This window comes from Nuphar pumila, chromosome 10 (genome assembly GCF_984573655.1).
Source record: "Nuphar pumila chromosome 10, dmNupPumi1.hap1.1, whole genome shotgun sequence".
NCBI lineage: Eukaryota > Viridiplantae > Streptophyta > Magnoliopsida > Nymphaeales > Nymphaeaceae > Nuphar > Nuphar pumila.
Genome location: NC_143258.1, coordinates 107789940 through 107810103, shown reverse-complemented (window position 1 = coordinate 107810103; position 20164 = coordinate 107789940). Strand labels below are relative to the sequence as shown.

The following is a 20164-nucleotide window of genomic DNA, read 5'->3' as shown; positions in this document are numbered from 1 at the left end:
AGCATCTCCATTAAAGTTCCTAGTATTGTTCGTGAGCAGGGGAGAGAGAGAGGGTGCTGGATTTGAGCCAGTGAGGATACACCCAAATATGACATCGTGAGGGTAGCAAAGTATCCTAAGCTTGGAATTATGCTCTTCTTGTCAACAAAGGAAATTAGACTTCTTGGGTACACTAGGTGGCATTTCATGAATTGGTATTTAAGATCACCATAAAAAGGTGCACTTTTTGCATCCAGTCAGCAAGTCTTGGTTGTGCATCTAAAGCTTGTTGGAGGGATTCTCATCGCAATGAAATCGTTTGTTTTATACTGCATCAAAATATTATTTATATTTATTCATTCATCCATCTGCACTTCCAGTTTCATTCTCCACATATTTACCTATGTTGCAGTATGTTATATGTTTATAATTATTGTTTGTAAGTTTGGCTAAAATCATTTCCAGGTTATGATTATTGCATTGCAGATTAAATGACTATTTACTAATGCCATTCTCAGGTATGTCTATTTACAAATCCTGTTTGGCTAGTTAAAACAAGATTGCAGCTTCAGACACCTCTACAACAAACCCGGCCATATTCTGGATTTTCTGGTCTGATACTTTTAAAATTGATTTTTGTATTCCCTTTTCATCTTTCCAGAAAATATCCTGTGTTGTATCATATGCTTCCTGTATGCATGATGTGAAGGTGTTTCTTATTGCTAATTAGAAGTGATTGGGTGAATACCTTTTGTGTTTTTACATGCATTGTGATGTTTTATCTCATGAAAAAATAGAAGTGTTTGATCTTTAAACTTTCTTTTTTTAGAAAGCATTTGTTGTGAAGTTGCACAAACTATCGTGGTATAAAACTCATGAGTCATACTATGAAACTTTGGGAGAGGGTGATTGAGTCTAGGTTGAGGAAGGTTGTCATGATATCGGAGAATCAATTTGGTTTTATGCCTGGAAGATCAACTATGGAAGCTATACATCTTCTTAGACAACTTATTGAAAGATATAGAGAGAGGAACAAAGATTTGCATATGGTTTTTATTGATTTAGAGAAGGCATACGATAGAGTACCTAGGGACGTTCTCTGGTGGACAATGATGAAGAAAGGTGTTTCTCTCAAGTACATTAGTATAATTAAAGATATGTATGAAGGAGTAGTAACCAATGTTCGCACTTGTGGAGGGGTGACAACCAATTTTCCGATAACGGTTGGGTTACATCAAGGATCTGCTTTAAGCCCTTTCCTATTTGCGATTGTGATGGATGAGCTTACGAGATCAATTCAAGAAAATGTACCGTGGTGTATGTTGTTTGCTGATGATATTGTTTTGATTGATGAGTCTAGAGCTGGGGTTAATGCTAAGTTAGAATTATGGAGACAGACATTGGAAGCTAGAGGTTTTAAGTTGAGTAAGAGTAAGACTGAATATATGGAATGTCGGTTTAGTAAGCAACGGAGTAGTGATGGGAGTGTAGTGAAGCTTGGTGAGCAAGATATACCGGTGAATGATTATTTCAAATATTTGGGATCCATCATTCAAAAGTATGGAGAAATTGATGGAGATGTAAATCATAGGATAAAGGTTGGGTGGATGAAATGGAAAAGTGCTACTGGAGTGCTGTGCGATCGTAGAATGCCATTGCGGTTGAAGGGAAAGTTTTATAGGACGACTATTAGACCCGCTTTACTATATGGTACGGAATGTTGGGCTGCCAAGAGACATCATATTCAAAAAATGAGTGTAGCTGAGATGCGGATGCTTAGATGGATGTGTGGAAATACAATAAAAGATAAGATTCGGAACGAAGAGATACGTAAGAAGGTAGGTGTTGCACCCATTGAAAATAAGATGCGAGAGAATCGTTTACGATGGTTTGGACATATTCGGCGAAGGCCTAATGATGCTCCAGTTAGAAGGTTGGAGAAATGGGAAAATATATTGGTTAAAAGAGGTCGGGGTAGGCCTAGGAAGACTTGGATGGAGATGATAGGAAAGGATATGAATGCTTTGAACCTCACCGAGGACATGGCGTTGGATAGAAATGATTGGAGGAAAAGGATTCATGTGGAAGACCCAAAATGAATTTCTTTTTTGGTTCATATCGCTGACCCCAATTGTTTTGGGATGAAGGCGTAGTTGTTGTTGTTGTATTTGTTGTGAAGTTGTCCTGTTATGGTAAGATCATATTTGCGATTTAATTTGTCTTGTTCACCATAGCTCATTCAAATCTTAAGATTTAGTCCCAGAGAAAAGGATCTATATTAATATTGATATTATTAACCTTTTCAAAATCATTATGAAGATGTCAATGAGATGAAATGCATGCCGGGAATATTCATTTATCTCAACTGTCTTTGTAGTTTTTGCTTTTGATAGCTGAACCATTTATGTTATCCCCTGGTAGGATTTGAACCTGTGACCTATTGACTCTAGCTGTTCCATCTATCTTGTGTAAAGCATGTTATTATACATAAGGAATCTTGCTGTGTATTTTCAGGTCACATGCTTTTGAATTTTTAATATCTTATGTTAACTTTCATTGCACAAGTAATCACTTGAGAGGTTTTTGTTACCCATCTGGTTTTTATTTCCTAAAATCAGATGCTGTGAGAACAATTTTAAAGGAAGAAGGATGGCATTCACTTTATAGAGGGATTGGCCCTAGCCTTTTGCTTGTAAGTACTATTGTAACATTTTTGGTGTTCCTTATCAAAATAAATTTGGTACATTTGTCCATTTCCTATGAGGACATGTAATTATGCTTTCATGCAACTCTGAATAGAATTGTAATATATTCGGTGATCTTGTGGTAAAATCATTGGCATTTACTTCTTTGGTTTTGTGTGCTACTAAATTGGTGAGATTTTCTGTCTATTTAATAGGGCAAACTGAAAGTCTTAAAAGATTTTCCATTCATAAATGCCAAACAAGTTGTCTTATCAAACTGCTTTTGGACAATACAAATAAATAATGATGCAGTCAAATATGTCAGAATAGACTTTTAGTTGGTAGGAATAAGGGCATTCTTTGAACTGCAATGCCATCAGCTGGAATAGACCAGCTTAATCATCCATTTTTGTTTTCTTTCTATTTTACCGAAGTTTAGAAATAAGAACTTCCTGTGTATCACTTAGCATGCTAGTGCTTAGTGTTTAATATTCTAGAATATAATCTGAAAGTTAGTTGCAAATTATTTACACCCATAAAGAAAATAGTACAATTATCCAAACGATTCTATAGCTATTCCCTTTTCTCGGGCAGTGTTTCATGCACAAAAATGCACAAAATTGACAATGTATAGCCTATAGTGGGAGTATAAACTTGAAACTATCAATCAAATCAAGGTATTATACATGTCAGTGTCACCAATATTGCTGATATTTTGAAAATATCGTGATAATATCAGCGTTATCAAGTCAGCAGATATTATCAGCAATATATCATGATATTTTCAAAATATTTCCAATACTTAAAATATCATGATATTATTGTGGTAATATCCCAATATTTTTGGGAAAAAACTTACTTTTTTATATTTTAAGCATATAGTTTCTATTTTTTTCCTTTATATTCCAAAACCTTTTAAAACTTGTTCTTTATATTTTTGCAAGAAAAATCATGCAAGACTTTATTTTCTTATGTTTTTTTTATTATTTATATTTTTGTTCAATATTTTTAAACTCCCGAGATTTTTCTGATAAAAACCAACTTTTGAAAATCTCTCTGAGAAAAACTTTCCTGAGAAAATACCTATGATACATCTTGTAACGCCCCAAAATTTCAACTTGTGATTATGGAAAATATTTAGGAAAAACCTTTCAAAATTCAGAGTTTTGATTTCAAAAGTCAGAGGAAGCAAATTTTCTTTTGAAAGAGGAACAAGTTGACGATCCTGGGCACGTTAGCACGAAAACCAGCAAAATCATCTTAGCAAAATAATTAGCAAGCAAAAGGTATATCTCACTGATAGAATTTTAGTCTCTACAAAATTAAGGGTTTTCCCCATGAGTAAAAGTACAAAGCCAAAACAGGTAGCCAGGATGCCAGTAAGAAGAGTGAGGTCTCGAGCCACCGGATGTTTGGAGAACCTAATCGTCACCTGCACCTATAAAATAGGTCAGTTTCGCGAAAAACTGGTAGGTGCGCAAAAGACAATAAAGAACAAAAACTAATGCAAAACCTGCTCACAGGATAAACAACAACAACAACAACAACTACGCCTTCATCCCAAAACAATTGGGGTCAGCGATATGAACCAAAAAAGAAATTCATTTTGGGTCTTCCACATGAATCCTTTTCCTCCAATCATTTCTATCCAACACCATGTCCTCGGTGAGGTTCAAAGCATTCATATCCTTTCCTATCATCTCCATCCAAGTCTTCCTAGGCCTACCCCGACCTCTTTTAACTAATATATTTTCCCATTTCTCCAACCTTCTAACTGGAGCATCATTAGGCCTTCGCCGAATATGTCCAAACCACCGTAAACGATTCTCTCGCATCTTATTTTCAATGGGTGCAACACCTACCTTCTTACGTATCTCTTCGTTCCGAATCTTATCTTTTATTGTATTTCCACACATCCATCTAAGCATCCGCATCTCAGCTACACTCATTTTTTGAATATGATGTCTCTTGGCAGCCCAACATTCCGTACCATATAGTAAAGCGGGTCTAATAGTCGTCCTATAAAACTTTCCCTTCAACCGCAATGGCATTCTACGATCGCACAGCACTCCAGTAGCACTTTTCCATTTCATCCACCCAACCTTTATCCTATGATTTACATCTCCATCAATTTCTCCATACTTTTGAATGATGGATCCCAAATATTTGAAATAATCATTCACCGGTATATCTTGCTCACCAAGCTTCACTACACTCCCATCACTACTTCGTTGCTTACTAAACCGACATTCCATATATTCAGTCTTACTCTTACTCAACTTAAAACCTCTAGCTTCCAATGTCTGTCTCCATAATTCTAACTTAGCATTAACCCCAGCTCTAGACTCATCAATCAAAACAATATCATCAGCAAACAACATACACCACGGTACATTTTCTTGAATTGATCTCGTAAGCTCATCCATCACTATTGCAAATAGGAAAGGGCTTAAAGCAGATCCTTGATGTAACCCAACCGTTATCGGAAAATTGGTTGTCACCCCTCCACAAGTGCGGACATTGGTTACTACTCCTTCATACATATCTTTAATTATACTAATGTACTTGAGAGAAACACCTTTCTTCATCATTGTCCACCAGAGAACGTCCCTAGGTACTCTATCGTATGCCTTCTCTAAATCAATAAAAACCATATGCAAATCTTTGTTCCTCTCTCTATATCTTTCAATAAGTTGTCTAAGAAGATGTATAGCTTCCATAGTTGATCTTCCAGGCATAAAACCAAATTGATTCTCCGATATCATGACAACCTTCCTCAACCTAGACTCAATCACCCTCTCCCAAAGTTTCATAGTATGACTCATGAGTTTTATACCACGATAGTTTGTGCAATCTTGTATATCACCCTTATTCTTATATAAAGGCACCAAAGTGCTCACAGGATAAACAATTATAGAAATTAATGACAAATTAACTACGCATGCAAATATTCATGATCAATTGATTCTACAAGTAGACAACAACTAACTAAAACAAAATAACTAACACAGGATGAAATTAAGCACATTAAGCAATTATGAATCTCAAAGTGTGCAATTAAACAGTAGTGTGAACAAGATATTTTTAGTTTCGATATTAACTTGCCTCAGTGTGACAAATATCGCGAGATTTATGAAAATCTCGCGATAATATCACGAGAAATTGCCTGAAAGTTTAAAATGGCAATTTCTCGCATGATTTTCAAAATATTGCAAGATTTATGAAAAAACATAAATACCGCGATTTAAACGTGATATTTATGTTTTAAACAGCTATTTATCGCAAAAAAACAATGTATTTTTATTTTTAAATATTTTTATTAATATTTTCTTATAAAAAATCATTTTTATATTTTTTAATTTATTTTTTTATTGCTGAGATTTTCTCAAAAAATGCAAGATTTATGGAATTTTTTCAATTTCTCGTGAGTTTTTGAAAAACGAGACATTGTCGATAAAAACGTTTGTCACTATGACTGGCCTGTGGGTACACACAGACGCGAAACATAGAAACAACCGAGACCGGTCCGGGGGTTTATGCTATGTATTTTATGATACCTCGGATAACTGACTGAGTTCGCTCCTAAGGGGACGGCAAGTGACCGAGAGAGAATTCCCCAAAGGCATTCGTGGCATATGGATGCATCTAACTTCTGCAAAAGCGCCTGACAATTACCACCTAGGATAATTATGGTAGTCCCTTTCCCCTAACTCCGATGACTGGAGAAGCCGAGTCATTTGGCTGTAGGGTGGTCGTTAAAGACCTGTCAATCAGAGTTTTTGTATCATCCATCCTCTCTCTTGATGAACCGTGGCGAACGGGGGTTTCTTAACCGTCGTCCCGTTCTGCATGCTCTAGTCCATTAGACCCACTCGAGCATCTTGCCTGTGAAGACGCATATTCACCAATTTGTGAATTTCAACATTTGTGCCCATTGCACGTTATGAGGTTTCATCGACCTCACGAGCTACTCATCGTAGTGAAATTCATCGTCCCTGTCCAAATGTACGACTACGATGCTTGATAAGGGTTACTCAAAAGTACCCCACCACAGAGATTGTAAGTCCATGCATGTCTGTATTCTCAAGAAAATCCAAAATCACTACAAGAAAACATTTTCTCAAGATCGAGACACCAGTACCCAATTTCGCATTTTGTCGAAAAGAGCGAACATTGGTACGTGCGCTCACACGCCCTGCAAGGTTTCCCCTGAAAGAATCACAAGGGCAAATCCTCACATCATGTGTGATAGTTCAAAACAGTAGTAACAGAACACAAAAACATAATAACATCATCTAACGAATATCATACAATGAGAACAAAAAGGTAAGATAAAAAGTAAAAGCGAGAACGTAAATATAAGCAGGAGAAGACTGAAAAGTAAAGCCTGGGTACATAAAGCGCGGCAACAAAAGAAATATAGAAAAGCAAAGACAGAAACAAGAAAAAATCCTTAGCATATAAAGCGCGGGGCAACAAAAAAGAAAATACAGACAAGTAAAAAGACATAAAAAGTAAAAATCTGGGTACATAAAGCGCAACGGCAACAGGAAAGAAAATACAGAAAAGTAAAAAGACAAAGAAAGTAAAAGCCTGGGCACATAAAGCGCGACGACAAAAGGAAAAAAAAAGTGTAGGAAAGTAAAAGAGGACAAGGATCGCGAAACCGCGCCCTTGAGTTAAAAGACATACATATATATATATTTTTATACATATACTTATATATGTGTGCCTTGCTTTTCCAATTTTTAATTATCTTGCATTTGTTTTAGCATTTTGTCCGTTCATAGTCCTTTCACGCAACTTTCCCCTACCTTGGGGGGGGGGGGTTGCAGTTTTACGTACTTCTGCGAGCGTAAGTGAGGACAGGCTCGGGCCACGAGGCACGAGCATGCTCCGTTGCGAAATCTGCGAAAAGATAAACTGTTAGCAAAATAATGATAAAATTGGAAGGGCAGGGTGGACTCGGTTGTCATGCCGAGCCCGACCCATCTCGACACCAACAGGACAGGGCTTCGCCCCTGGAGACTTGCCTGTACAACCGAGGGTGGTAGGAGCTAGGCTCTTGCCGACCCGTTGGGCAGGCAGGAAGTGGCAGGGGGCCCGACCCCTGCTGACCCTCTGAAAAAGAACGGACAGGGGCATGGGCTCGACTCTTGTCGACCGACCGAAAAAAACTAGAGGCAGGGGGCGGAGCCCCCCTGTCTATTGGAAACAATAGGAGAGGCAAAGGCAGGGGCTTGGCCCCTGCCAACCTGCAGGGAAAACAGAAGGTGGCAGGGGCTCGGCCTTTGTCGACCTACTGCCAAAAATGTAGAGGGCGGTAGGAGCTTGCCCCTTGCTGTCCTGTCGTAAAAAGGAGAGGCGACAGGGGCTTAGCCCCTGGCGTCCTATCGAAAAAGAGGAAGGTGGCAGGGGCTCAGCTTGCAAAAACCCAGGCGAGGCAGGGCTTCGCCCTGCCTGCCGAAAAACACAGAGGCAGGTGGGGGGGGGGGGCTCCGCCCCCTGCCTGGCGGAAAATCACAGAGGCAGGGGGCTCTGCCTCCCTGCCTGACGGAAAAACAAAGAGGCTCCGCCCCCTTGCCTGACAAATAATCACAGAGGCAGGGGGCTCTGCCCCCCTGCCTGATGAAAAAACAAAGAGGCAGGGGGTTGCCTAACGGAAAAACAAAGAGGGAAAAGAAGAAGACTCGGGGGAGGGGTTGTGAAAATCTCTATAAAAAGAGTATTTGTGTATGAACACAATGCTAGAGACACGAAGTGTGCACAAAGGCACAAGGAGAACTCTCACAAGTGCATAAAGGCACGAATACACATGCACAAAGGTATAAAAAAATGAACTTCAATATATTGAGTCCCAAATGGGCTTTATAAAAACATAACCAAGCTAGAGGGGGATCACCCCTATATATACAAAAAGGAGAAGTGGGGGGGCTCCAACATATACGTTGGAGTCCCTCCAACGGTTATAAATATGATCGTTGGAGGGGGGCTCCAACGTATATGTTGTGGGCCCCCCATGTTACAATAAAGAATAAAAAAAAATAAAAAAAGAAAGAAAGAAAGAAATAAAGAAATAAAGAAATAAAGAAAAGAAAATACAATCATATTCTCAAATGAGAATATGCGTAAAATGTGGGAAATGACCGTAATACCCTTATCGGGTTATGAATATATATTTATATATATACTTAGATAAATACATATACATATATATACTATATACTATATACTATATATATGTATATGCTTTTCTCTCTCTCTCTATGTATATATATATATATATATATATATATATATATAAAGAACATTACATTTTAACAGCCCCCTCAAACTTAGGGTGACATAACTGAAAGTTTGCCAAGAAGTTAAATCTTGGAGAGCACAACGCTTTGGTGAAGAAGTCTGCCAGTTGATATTCTGATGTTACATATGGGAGGTCTATGGTTCTTCTTAAGTATTCTTCACGAACATAGTGGCAGTTCATCTCAATATGCTTCGTGCGCTCATGAAATGTGTGATTTTTGGCAATGTAAATTGCACTTTTATTATCACAACATAGTTTTGTGGGCCCTTGGACTTGAATATTCATATCTTCCAGCAAGCTGCGAATCCAAACAATCTCCATGGTAGTAGATGCTATGACTCTATATTCGGCTTCTGTGGATGAGAGTGAGACCTTTTGTTGTTTCTTGCATCTCCAAGAAATTAAAGATTCCCCTAAAAAGATGTAGAAACCAGTGGTGGAGCAACGGTTATTCGGGTCACCTCCCCAATCAGAGTCAGTATAAGCAATTAAATTCAATTTAGAAGAAGATAGAAATACCCCTTGTTTACTGTACCCTTTATGTATCTGATGATGCGGAGAATGACGCTCATGTGAACGGTAGTAGGTGCATGTTGAAATTGACGAGCAACATGTATTGCATGAGAGATATCAGGCCTAGTAATGCTGAGAAACGTTAAAGATCCAACCAGTTACCTGTAAGGTGTGGGATCTTTTAGGAGAATCCCATCATCAATCTTCATCTTTGAACCCACTATTTCAGGAGTTTCACAGACCTTATCATCTGTGATTCATGATCTGTCAAGAATCTCACAAGCAAGTTTAATTTGAGACAAAAAATAGCCTCTGTGAGAATAGGCAACCTCAATTATCAAAAAATATGTCAGAAATCCTAAGTCTGACATTTCAAATTTTGAAGTCAAGATAAATTTAATGCTCTTGATTCCTTTGGTATCATCACCTGTTATTAACATATCATCAATATATAACAGTAATATAACAATTCCTGCATCAGATTTCTTAACAAACAATGCAGTATCAGTATAGCATGAAGTGAAACCATTTTCTATCATTACATTGTTAAACCTATCGTGCCAAGCTTTGGGAGCTTGTTTCAAGCCATAACGAGCTTTATAAAGATGGAGAACTTTATTTTTAGGGTTTTCCATACCAGGTGGAGCATTCATATAGACTTCTTCATTAAGATCTTCATTTAAAAAAACATTTTTGACGTCCATTTGAAAAATATTTTATTTTATAATTGAAGCAATGGTGATTAGACATCTGACAGTAACCATACTTGCTACTGGAGCAAATGTCTCTTCATAGTCAATTCCATATTCTTGACTATACCCTTTAGCTACTAAGCGACCTTTATACCTCTCAAGAGATCCATCACTTTTGGTTTTGACTTTGAACACCCATCGACATCCTATAGTTTTCTTTTCATTGGAAAGCATTTGAAATTCCCAAATGTGTTTTCCTAAGCGCTTTGAGTTCACTCTCCATGGCTTCTCTCCATTCGACACATCTTTTGGCCTCTACAAATTTTTTTGGTTCAAAATATGAGTGAATGACACTTAAACAAGCCCGATATTTAGGAGAGAAAGAATCAAAAGATACAAATCTAGAAGGGTTTTTTCTAGTTCTTTTGGTTCTTCTAGGATTTGTATCATGTGTGGAGATAGATTCGCTAGGTTCACTGTATTGTTCAATAACACTTCTAAAGGTACTTCTATCTCTATGAGTATAGGTGATAGGGTCTCTAGTTATATTTTCTTCTTGAGAGGTAGGAGAATTAGAATCATTGTTGTTTTCAACCAATTCTTTGTCACTATCATATGTTAATTCATCATCACTAGAGATATTATCATCTTTAGATAATAAATCAAATAGAAAGGAATAGTCATCATTTTCTAAGTGATTCATTTTTTTCAAAACCACTATCATTTTCCAAAAACGTCATATTCCTTGAGACATATAACTTATCATTCTTAGTATCATAACATCAAAATCCTTTTTGGGTTTCAGAATAGCTAAGAAAAGCACAAGGAATGGCTTTTGATGAGAGTTTATCATTTTTATCCGTAAGGACAAAACAGTTACAACCAAAAACTCTCAATCTATTATAATCGGGTTCTTTTCCATATAAAGTCTCAAATGGAAAAATTTTATCTAAATTTTTGGATAGAAGACGATTAATAAGATAAACGGATGCAAGAGCTGCTTCGGCCCAATTTTTTTTTTTGGAATGCTTTGGGATATAAGAAGAGTTCTAGTGGTTTCAATGATATGCCTATGCTTCCTTTCAGACAACCCATTTTGTTGTGGGGTCTTAGGACATGATCTTTGATGGACAATACCATAGTCTTCAAAATATTTCTTAAATTCATTGGAGAGATATTCGCGTCCGGAATCGGTCATAAATATCTTTAAATTACTATTAAATTGATTCTTAATTATCATATGATATGATTTAAAACATGAAAAACTTCATGCTTGTGTTTAAGGAAGTATATCCAACAATATCGAGAAAAATCATCCACAAAAATCACATAATAGACAAAGCCTTCATTGGATATGACAGGCGCCGGTCCTCAAACATCCGAATGAATAATTTCAAAAGGTTTTGTGGTAAACATAAATCTTTGTTCAAAAGGCATGTTTCTCATTTTTTCAAGAATGCAATCATTATAAGCGAAAGTATTTTTACAAAGATTTTTAACAAAATGCAAATAGGATAACTTGGTAATGTTGGGATGACCAAGTCTTTTGTGCCACACATTTATGTCTTTATGTTGGACCACATTACAAAAAAGAATTTTAGGGATTTGAAGAGAGTCCACATAGTACAAGTCTCTCTTCCTAGAGCCTTTCCCAATCAACCTTCCGGACCGATGATCCTGTGTTAAACACTTATTAGATGAGAATTGAATGTCACATCCATGGTTCGATAGTTGAGAAACGAAAAGTAAGTTCAAATTTAATTTTGGTATAAATCTAATTTTGGGAATAAAGAAATTTTGGGTTTCAAAGTTTTCAATCCTCTTAATTTCAAGAGAAGTGCCATCCGTGGTTGAAACAAACGATGGTGACGAATTTTTAGAATATTCGGAAAGAGAAGAAATGTTTGGAGACATATGAAATGAAGCACCCGAGTCTAAAAGCCAAAAAGTTTTACCTGGAGGGGAAGGAGTAGATACGGCGACACCGGAAATGGATCCCTTGAGAAAAGGTTGAAGAGCTTCCATAATTTGATTTAGAGAGATAGCTCCATTTGTGAAATTAGATGCACTTTTTTCTTTTTGAGGTTGGGATGTAGTTGCCATAGCCAATAATTTCTTCCATTTGGGACAAACCGGTTTGATGTGTCCCGGTTCCTTGCAAAAGTGACACACAATTTTACTATAGTCCCTTCTTCCACCTTGTCCACCATTGGATCCTTGATTTTGATTTTTAAAATGAGGAGGTTTATATGTCCTCAAGTTGTTCCTGGGCCTAGAAACGACATTCACTCCATCACGCTCATCTTGATTTGTAGGCATTGTAAAAACACTTGGATTTTGCTTGCAAATGCCCATATGAGTTTCCTCTCCACTTAATTTTGTAATGACGTCTTCAAGAGAGGGAGAGGTGAAGGAGGATAGAAGAGAAGATCTAATTTGCTCAAACTCGAGCCTTAGTCCATTCAAAAAATTAAAAAATTGATCTTCTTCTAATTGTTTATAACGAAGCTCTATGGCTTCACTCTACTTTGGTTCGAGCATAGCAAGCTCATCCCAAATGGAAGAGAGTTCAGCAAAATACTCTCTTATAGTTATTTCTTCTTGAAGAAGAGTTAACATCCTCTTTTGGAGGTAATACTTATGGGATAAGTCCCTAGAAGTGTACATCTTCTCAAGGTACTCCCATGCTTTAGATGCCTTTTTGAACTTTATAATATTGACGTTGATTCTTGTCTCAACGGAGGAGAAGATCCATGACACGATCTTGAAGTTCTTCATTTCCCACTCATGTTTTTTGCTATATTTCTCAAGAGCCTTAGTTCTTTTATCTCCCTCGAGAATTTTGATTTCCCCTCTTTCAACCAAAGTGATTTTAGGTTCCGGTTCTGGAATCGAGCCTTGAACGTAGCCCCAAAGCCCTTTTCCTTTAATATGGGTTTCCATGTTTCCGGCCCACACGTGATAATTGGAGCCATTAAGCTTAAAGCCAAGAGAGAAATGAGAGTCCTTTTCACCCATCAGAGAGATAAAATGAGAGAAAAGAATACGTACCACAATAAGATTTTAAATCTTACTTGTTGTAGTATTCTTCAAAAATTTTGGATGGAGAGGAGTCTTCACGCCAATCACCAAAAAGTTGAAGGCACACTTTTTGAGGTACTTGATATTGTGAAGAACCACAAGATTTTCTTTCTCCAATCAAACTTGCTCTGATACCATGTGAAAATCTCTATAAAAAGAGTATTTGTGTATGAACACAATGTTAGAGACACAAAGTGTGCACAAAGGCACAAGGAGAACTCTCACAAGTGCACAAAGGTGAAAACAAGTCGTCCATGCATCCGGACACTGATCTGTATCCATATGCAGTCACGTATCCACACACATGGATATGTTATGTTGTAATATTAGTTGTTCATTAAAGGGCATTTTAGTACCCTAATTTTGTAATCACTCACTAATACATATATTATTGAATAGAGTAGTCACATTGAGGTAGTCTCAGAAGCCCCTATTCTCTTCTCTGTTATCTTCTTTCTCCTGTGCAGGTAAGTCTGGAGCTTCTTCCTTCTAACATGGTATCAGAGCAGCCAAGTTAAAGCTAGGCCTGGAGTTGTCTTTTCAAAGGAATGCCCAAAGAGATGATCTCAAATCCAAGCCGAGAAAACTGTGACTTTTATTTCTGCATCTTCTTTGAATCAACGTTTTTCATGATCTAACTTTCAAATCCAGATTTGTGTCTCTGTGTCCTAAAACCCAGATTTGTGTTTCTTTGAATTTGCGTTTTCTTGCGTTTTTCTTGATCTAACCTTCAAATCCAAATCTGTCTTTGTGTCTCCCTTCAATCTATCTCTTTTCTAAACCCAGATTTGTGTTTCTTTGAATCTGCGTTTTCTTGACTCTTTTTTCAAATTAGCGTCTCTCCTTTAAATCCAAATCTGGATTTTCCAATCTCAGATTTTCTGCGTCTCTTAATCAGCGTTTTTCTGATTCCCCATCTGTGTCTCTTAATCTGCGTCTCTTTTACTTCAGTCGAGATCTCCTCGTTCTTACTCATTCTTGCTCATTTCTGAAATCTCCTCCTTCGAAAATAAAAAACGTTTTATTTAAAGGAGATCATTGACAGAATTGTCCACTGTTGATTTGCCTTTATCTGGAATACCTTTGCTTTATTTTTATCATCTTTATTATTCCAGATTATAGAATTTCTTGGAGATATTTTTCATTTATTCAACGAAGGATTTTATCAATTTTGGAATCGATTCAGTGTAACCACGATCAAATCAGTCATGCTCGCCGGTCACGTCAGGAGATAATTTTCTTGTTTTAACTTCTGCAAAAAAAAAAAGGCAGAATATTAAAAGTGGCTGGTTCTTCAATAGATTGAATCTGATCCAGAATTTTTTCTCCTCCTCTTTAACATCAATTTCTTCTTGTGTTTTTCTCAATGGATTTCCCTTTCCCACAAACAAGTCTTTCTTCTAACTTTCTTAGTCAACTCGTTTCTGAGAAGTTAAACAACACCAATTTCTTGACTTGGAAAAGACAGATCGTTCCTTTCATAAGGAGCCAAGATCTCTCTGGACATCTGGATGGATCAATTTCATCCCCTCTAGAATTTATTTCTCAGGAAAATGAAGATGATAAAGGGGCATCCTCTACTGTGCTTTTCAGAAATCCGGATTGCGTTGCTTGGATAAAGAGAGACCAAGCATTGGTGGCATACATCACCTCAACACTGTCGCAAGAGGTTCTTGTAGCCATTCCTGATGATTGTTTGGCCAGGGAGTTGTGGGACAAGCTACTTCAGACATATTCGCAAATATCCGAGGCTAGAGTTGTGTTTTCTTAAGTAGGAATTTCAGATGTTAAAGAAAGATTCTATGTCTATCATGAAGTACTTGAATAAAATGAAGAGCATTACGGATTAGCTAGCTATTGTGGGATGTGTGGTTAATGATAAAGATAAAATACAACAGACTCTAAGCGGGCTGGGACCAGATTATCATGTTCTGACAACATCCTTATTGTGTCTTCCAGAGCTTCCAATGTTCGAAAATCTACGTGCAAAATTATTCTAATATGAAATGAATTTGAAGGGTCTTTATGAAGAAAATTATGTGCACTTGGGACTCAAGATATACTCGCTACAGGACTGACCTATGAAAGAGGAAGAGGAGGTAGTGCTTTTCGAGGCAGAGGTGGACAAACAAGACATGGTTTTGGGGGTCGTGGGCTACTTCCAACACCTAATGTTCCTCCTAATCAGCAAAGTCAAAGGCCCATTTCTACATGTTTTTTATGTAACAAAAGGGGGCATATTAAAGCAAATTGTTGGTTCAATCCCCAAAATAAAGGAAAATCTTTGCAAACAGAAACTAAGAAATACTCGAGAGTCCCAAAGGCTGGGGGAGAAGTAAAGGAGTTACTATTAACAGCACTGACAAGACTGAATATGAAGCAGAATGATAAAGGCATTTGGTATGTTGACTCAGGGGCAGCAGCCCACGTTTCAGGTGATACGGGTAAACTCCTAAACCTTATTCCTTATGTTAGTAGAAATAGTATAGTTACACGAGATGGTTTTCACCACTCCATTTCACACATTGGAAATGCTATTATACCCATGTCTAAGTCTCCTCTCAAGCTTTCAAATGTTCTCCATGCACCAAATATTCAAAAAAATATTGTTTCTGTATCAAAACTGGTTGATGATATTAATGTCTCAGTTGAATTTACTCCCTCTTTTGTTTATGTCAAGGATCTTCACACGAGAGAGACATTCGCTGAGGGAAAGAGACAAGGCAACATGTATATTTTTCAAGATCCCTCCTCCACAGTTCATTTCACTTGTTCATCCTTGAAGCTTCATCAACATCCACCATTAATTTCTTCTGAGTGTGTGTTCGCCATTTCTAAATGTAATAAGCCAATTCTTTGGCTTATTTGATTGGGTCATTGTGGTCACCATTTTATTGAAAAACTTATCTCAAATCATTTGATTCCTAAGTCTAGTATGAGTTCAAAAATAAATGAAATAAAATGTCCAAGTTGTCATTTATGTAAGAGTCGTGTTTTACCCTTCAATTGAATCAATAAAAGAGCTTCAAGACCCTTTGAAATCATCTCTTCTGAGGTCTAGGGCCCTGCCCCAATTGCTTCTGATTCAGGTAACAGATATTGTCTTATCTTTGTTGACAGCTATTCATGTTACACTTGGATATTCTTCATGAAACATAAGTTCGAAGTCTTTGGATTGTTCCAAAAGTTCTATTATTTCATCAAAAATCATTTCTTTGAAAACATTCTACATTTTCAATGTGATGGAGGGGGAGAGTTTTTCTCTAGTGATTTTATTGATTTTCTTCAGCATAACGGAATAAGGAGAAGAGTGTCTTGCTCACATACACCTCAACAAAATAGGATAGCTTAAAGGAAGCATCAACATATTATTGAGAGTGCAACGAGCATGATACATGATAGTAATCTCCCTATTACTTTATGGACAAAGGCTTTTCATTCTACAGTGCATGTGATAAATCGTCTGCCCATGGCACTGTTAGAAAACAGATCGCCATACTTTACCCTTTTTGGTATTCATCCCGATTATAATGAATTACATGTTTTTGGATCTATTTATTTGTGCATATTGACAGGTCTTTAAGTCATAAGTTTCAAGACAAAGCCTTGAAGTGCAGATTTGTGGGGTATGCGGATGACTATAAGGGTTACAGGTGCTATGATCCTTCGAGCAGACGCATCAAAGTGTCCAGAAACGTTATTTTTGATGAGACGAACTTTGATAATCAACCGGCTAACATCTCAAGTTCAGGATCCAATGTTGAGGTATATTATCCATGGTTAACTTCTGAACTTTTTTCCAACATTAATGATGATTGTCCTCCAGACTGTAGTCAGAAGGAAATATGTGAGGAGTCAGAAAATGAACAATAGCCAGAAGCAGTTGTTGCGCAACCCTTGGAAACAAGAAGGTACAAGGGCATCATCTACACCCGACGTGAAAAAGAACCTCCACCGGTCTTTGCTTCCTGTCCGGATCTTAATGTAACTCCTCTCTCACAGGAGTTGGTTGTCAGGAGGTCTACTCGGACTCGATATCCACTTGATAGATGGGTCAACTACAAAAACTTTTCACTGGATTTTCAATTGTTTCTGACATCCATAAACAAAGAAGATGAGCCTCTCACCTTTTATCAAGTTGTCAACTCCAAGAAGTGGATTGAAGCGATGAATGAAGAAATGGAAGCCTTACATGAATGTGGAACTTGGGAGATTGTGCCCAGACCATCCAACAAAAATGTGGTTGGATCGAAATGGGTGTATAAGATCAAATATAAACCAGATGAGAGTATTGAAAGGTATAAGGCTAGACTTGTTGCCAAAGGGTTTACGCAAGAACAAGGGCAGGATTTTGATGAAACTTTTAGTCCCGTTTGTCAGAATTCCTGCAGAAATCAAAGACGAGAGAGAGAGAGAGAGAGAGAGAGAGAGAGAGAGAGAGAGAGAGAGAGAGCTCTGATATTGTTGGGAATCGGCAGCCCGTATCCTTTTTTACACACGCTGCGCTAATACTTCATTAGCCTTAATAGGGTTACAATAATTTACACATGGACAAAAGTGCCCCTGTATTAGTAACTCATATTACATTAAAATACAAAACCTGGGAATAGATATGGATCCTTTATTGAATGGATCCATATCCAACCCATATTCTAATACCCTCCCTCAAGTTGTGCATGGGAGTGAACCATGTGCAACTTGTCCTTCAGATACCAGAAACGGTGACTTGTAAGACCTTTTGTAAACATATCGGCAATTTGGTCTTCTGAAGGCACATAAACTGGTTCAATCTCTTTGTTTGCTATCTTTTGTCTGATGAAATGTTGATCAATCTCGATATGCTTAGTTCGACTGTGATGAATGGGATTGAATGCAATTTGTATAGCACTTTTATTATCACACATAAGTGTTGAATTTGAGATATCCTCCCCCATCTCTGTAAGTAGATGCCTAATCCAGGTCACTTCTGCAGTGGTGGCTGCCATAGATCTATACTCTGCCTCTGTGCTAGACCTTGCCACAACCTTCTGTTTTCTGTTACTCCATGAGACAAGATTTCTTCCAATGAAAACACAGTATCCTAAAACAAACCTCCTCTCATCTGGATCCCCTGCCCAGTCTGCATATGTATAGGCCAGTATGTTATGTTTTGGTGACTTCCATGAAGATTGAATATATGTAAGTCCATCGCCTACCGTTCCTTTTAGACAGCGAAGGATGCGTTTGACAACATCCACGTGACCAGTCTTTGGTTCATGCATGAACTGAGATACTTGATTAACAAAATATACAATGTCTGGTCTAGTAAAAGTAAGATATTGCAACATACCCACTAAACTGCGATACTTGACTGCATCAGGATATAACTCACCATCACAAATACTGAGCTTTTGGTTGACAACACTGGGTGTAGGTAGAGGTTTACAATCTGTCATAGCCAGAAGATCAAGAGTGTATTTGTGTTGAGTTAATGACATTTTGTTATCTTGTTTGTCCACCTCTACACCAAGAAAGTATCTCAGTTCCCCAAGGTCTTTCATTTTGAACTGCATACTCAATAAAACTTTAATTCGTTGAATGTGGTATGGAGCATTACTGGTGATCACAATATCATCAACATATATGAATAAGAAAACCAGGGTGGTATCATTCCTGTATATAAACAGAGAATGATCTAGTTGAGAACGAAAGAAACCATGCTTCTGAATTTCTAAGGAGAAGCTTTCGAACCATGACCTGGAAATTTGCTTCAAACCATACAAGGTTCTGGTTAATTTGCATACATATTCTTTTGGGTCTCCCTATGTATAACCTTGAGGCTGCTCCATGTAGACCTCTTCCTTTAAATTTCCATGAAGGAATGCATTTTTAACATCAAGCTGACTAAGGATCCAGTCATGTTCAATTGCCAAGCCAAGTATGATGCGAATAGTTCCCATTTTCACCACTGGGCTGAATGTCTCATCGTAATCCTGACCATATTCTTGAGTGAAACCCTTGGCTACAAGACGTGCCTTGTACCGTTCAATGCTACCATCCGGTTTATATTTAATTTTATATACCCATTTGGAACCAACAACATTCTTATGTGGAGGACGGCCAACTATCTCCTATGTTTGACACTCATGAAGTGCCTCGATCTCCTCATTCATCGCTTCAATCCATTTGTTGGATTGGACGGCTTGATGAAAACCAAGTGGTTCATCATGTTTTTCAATCTTGGATAGAAAAATTTGAAAGTCCATAGAAAAGTTGTCATAACTAACCCATTTTTCAATAGGATGTCTTATCCTGCCTGATCTTTTTGGTGCTTCTCTGTTATCAGGCAATGCAACGTGTTCTTCAGTAGGTACATTTGTTTGCTCTTTGGGTCTCCTGGTATACACATTACCTTTGTATCTCAGACATGCTGTTTGTGATGCATCATCTGAAACCGTCTCACCATGTATGCCTTCATGGGTCAAAATAGTATCTTCAGCAGTATGTGAAATAAGTTCGACACTAAGCCATGGATCATACCAATTTCCAGCTGCATCACCATGTTCTCGATTGTGATTTGCTTTACTTTCCATAAAACTATTTTCATCAAAAACAACATTTCTGGAAATTCTAATCTTCTTATTGGCAGGGTCATAGCACCTGTAACCCTTATGTTCATCTGCATAACCAACAAATTGGCATATGGAGGCTTTGTCCTGAAATTTAGTTCTCATGGATTTGTCAATGTGTACATAACATGTGCATCCAAAAACTCGTAACTCATCATAATCAGGATCTGCACCAAAGAGAACATAATAGGGAGACTGATTTTAAAGGATAGGCATAAGAAGACGATTTATCACATGAGTGGCAGTGTGAAAAGCTCCTGTCCAAAGACTAATGGGCAAGTTACAACCATGCATCATACT

The 20164-nt window shown here is 37.6% G+C and overlaps 1 protein-coding gene across 4 annotated transcripts in view; it reads left to right on the top strand.

The window, feature by feature from the left end:
- The window catches only part of FOLT1 (folate transporter 1), an 81916-nt gene that overhangs the window by 41986 nt on the left and 19766 nt on the right, over positions 1-20164 (top strand). For all 4 annotated transcript variants that reach the window (XR_016434575.1, XM_090018266.1, XM_090018264.1 and 1 more), the window contains exons 5-6: positions 498-591; positions 2598-2671. Coding sequence is in view for 3 of the 4 variants with exons in the window: in XM_090018266.1 (XP_089874392.1) it covers positions 498-591; positions 2598-2671 (168 nt within the window). In the remaining variant the exon portion in view is untranslated. The remainder of the gene's footprint in view (positions 1-497; positions 592-2597; positions 2672-20164) is intronic.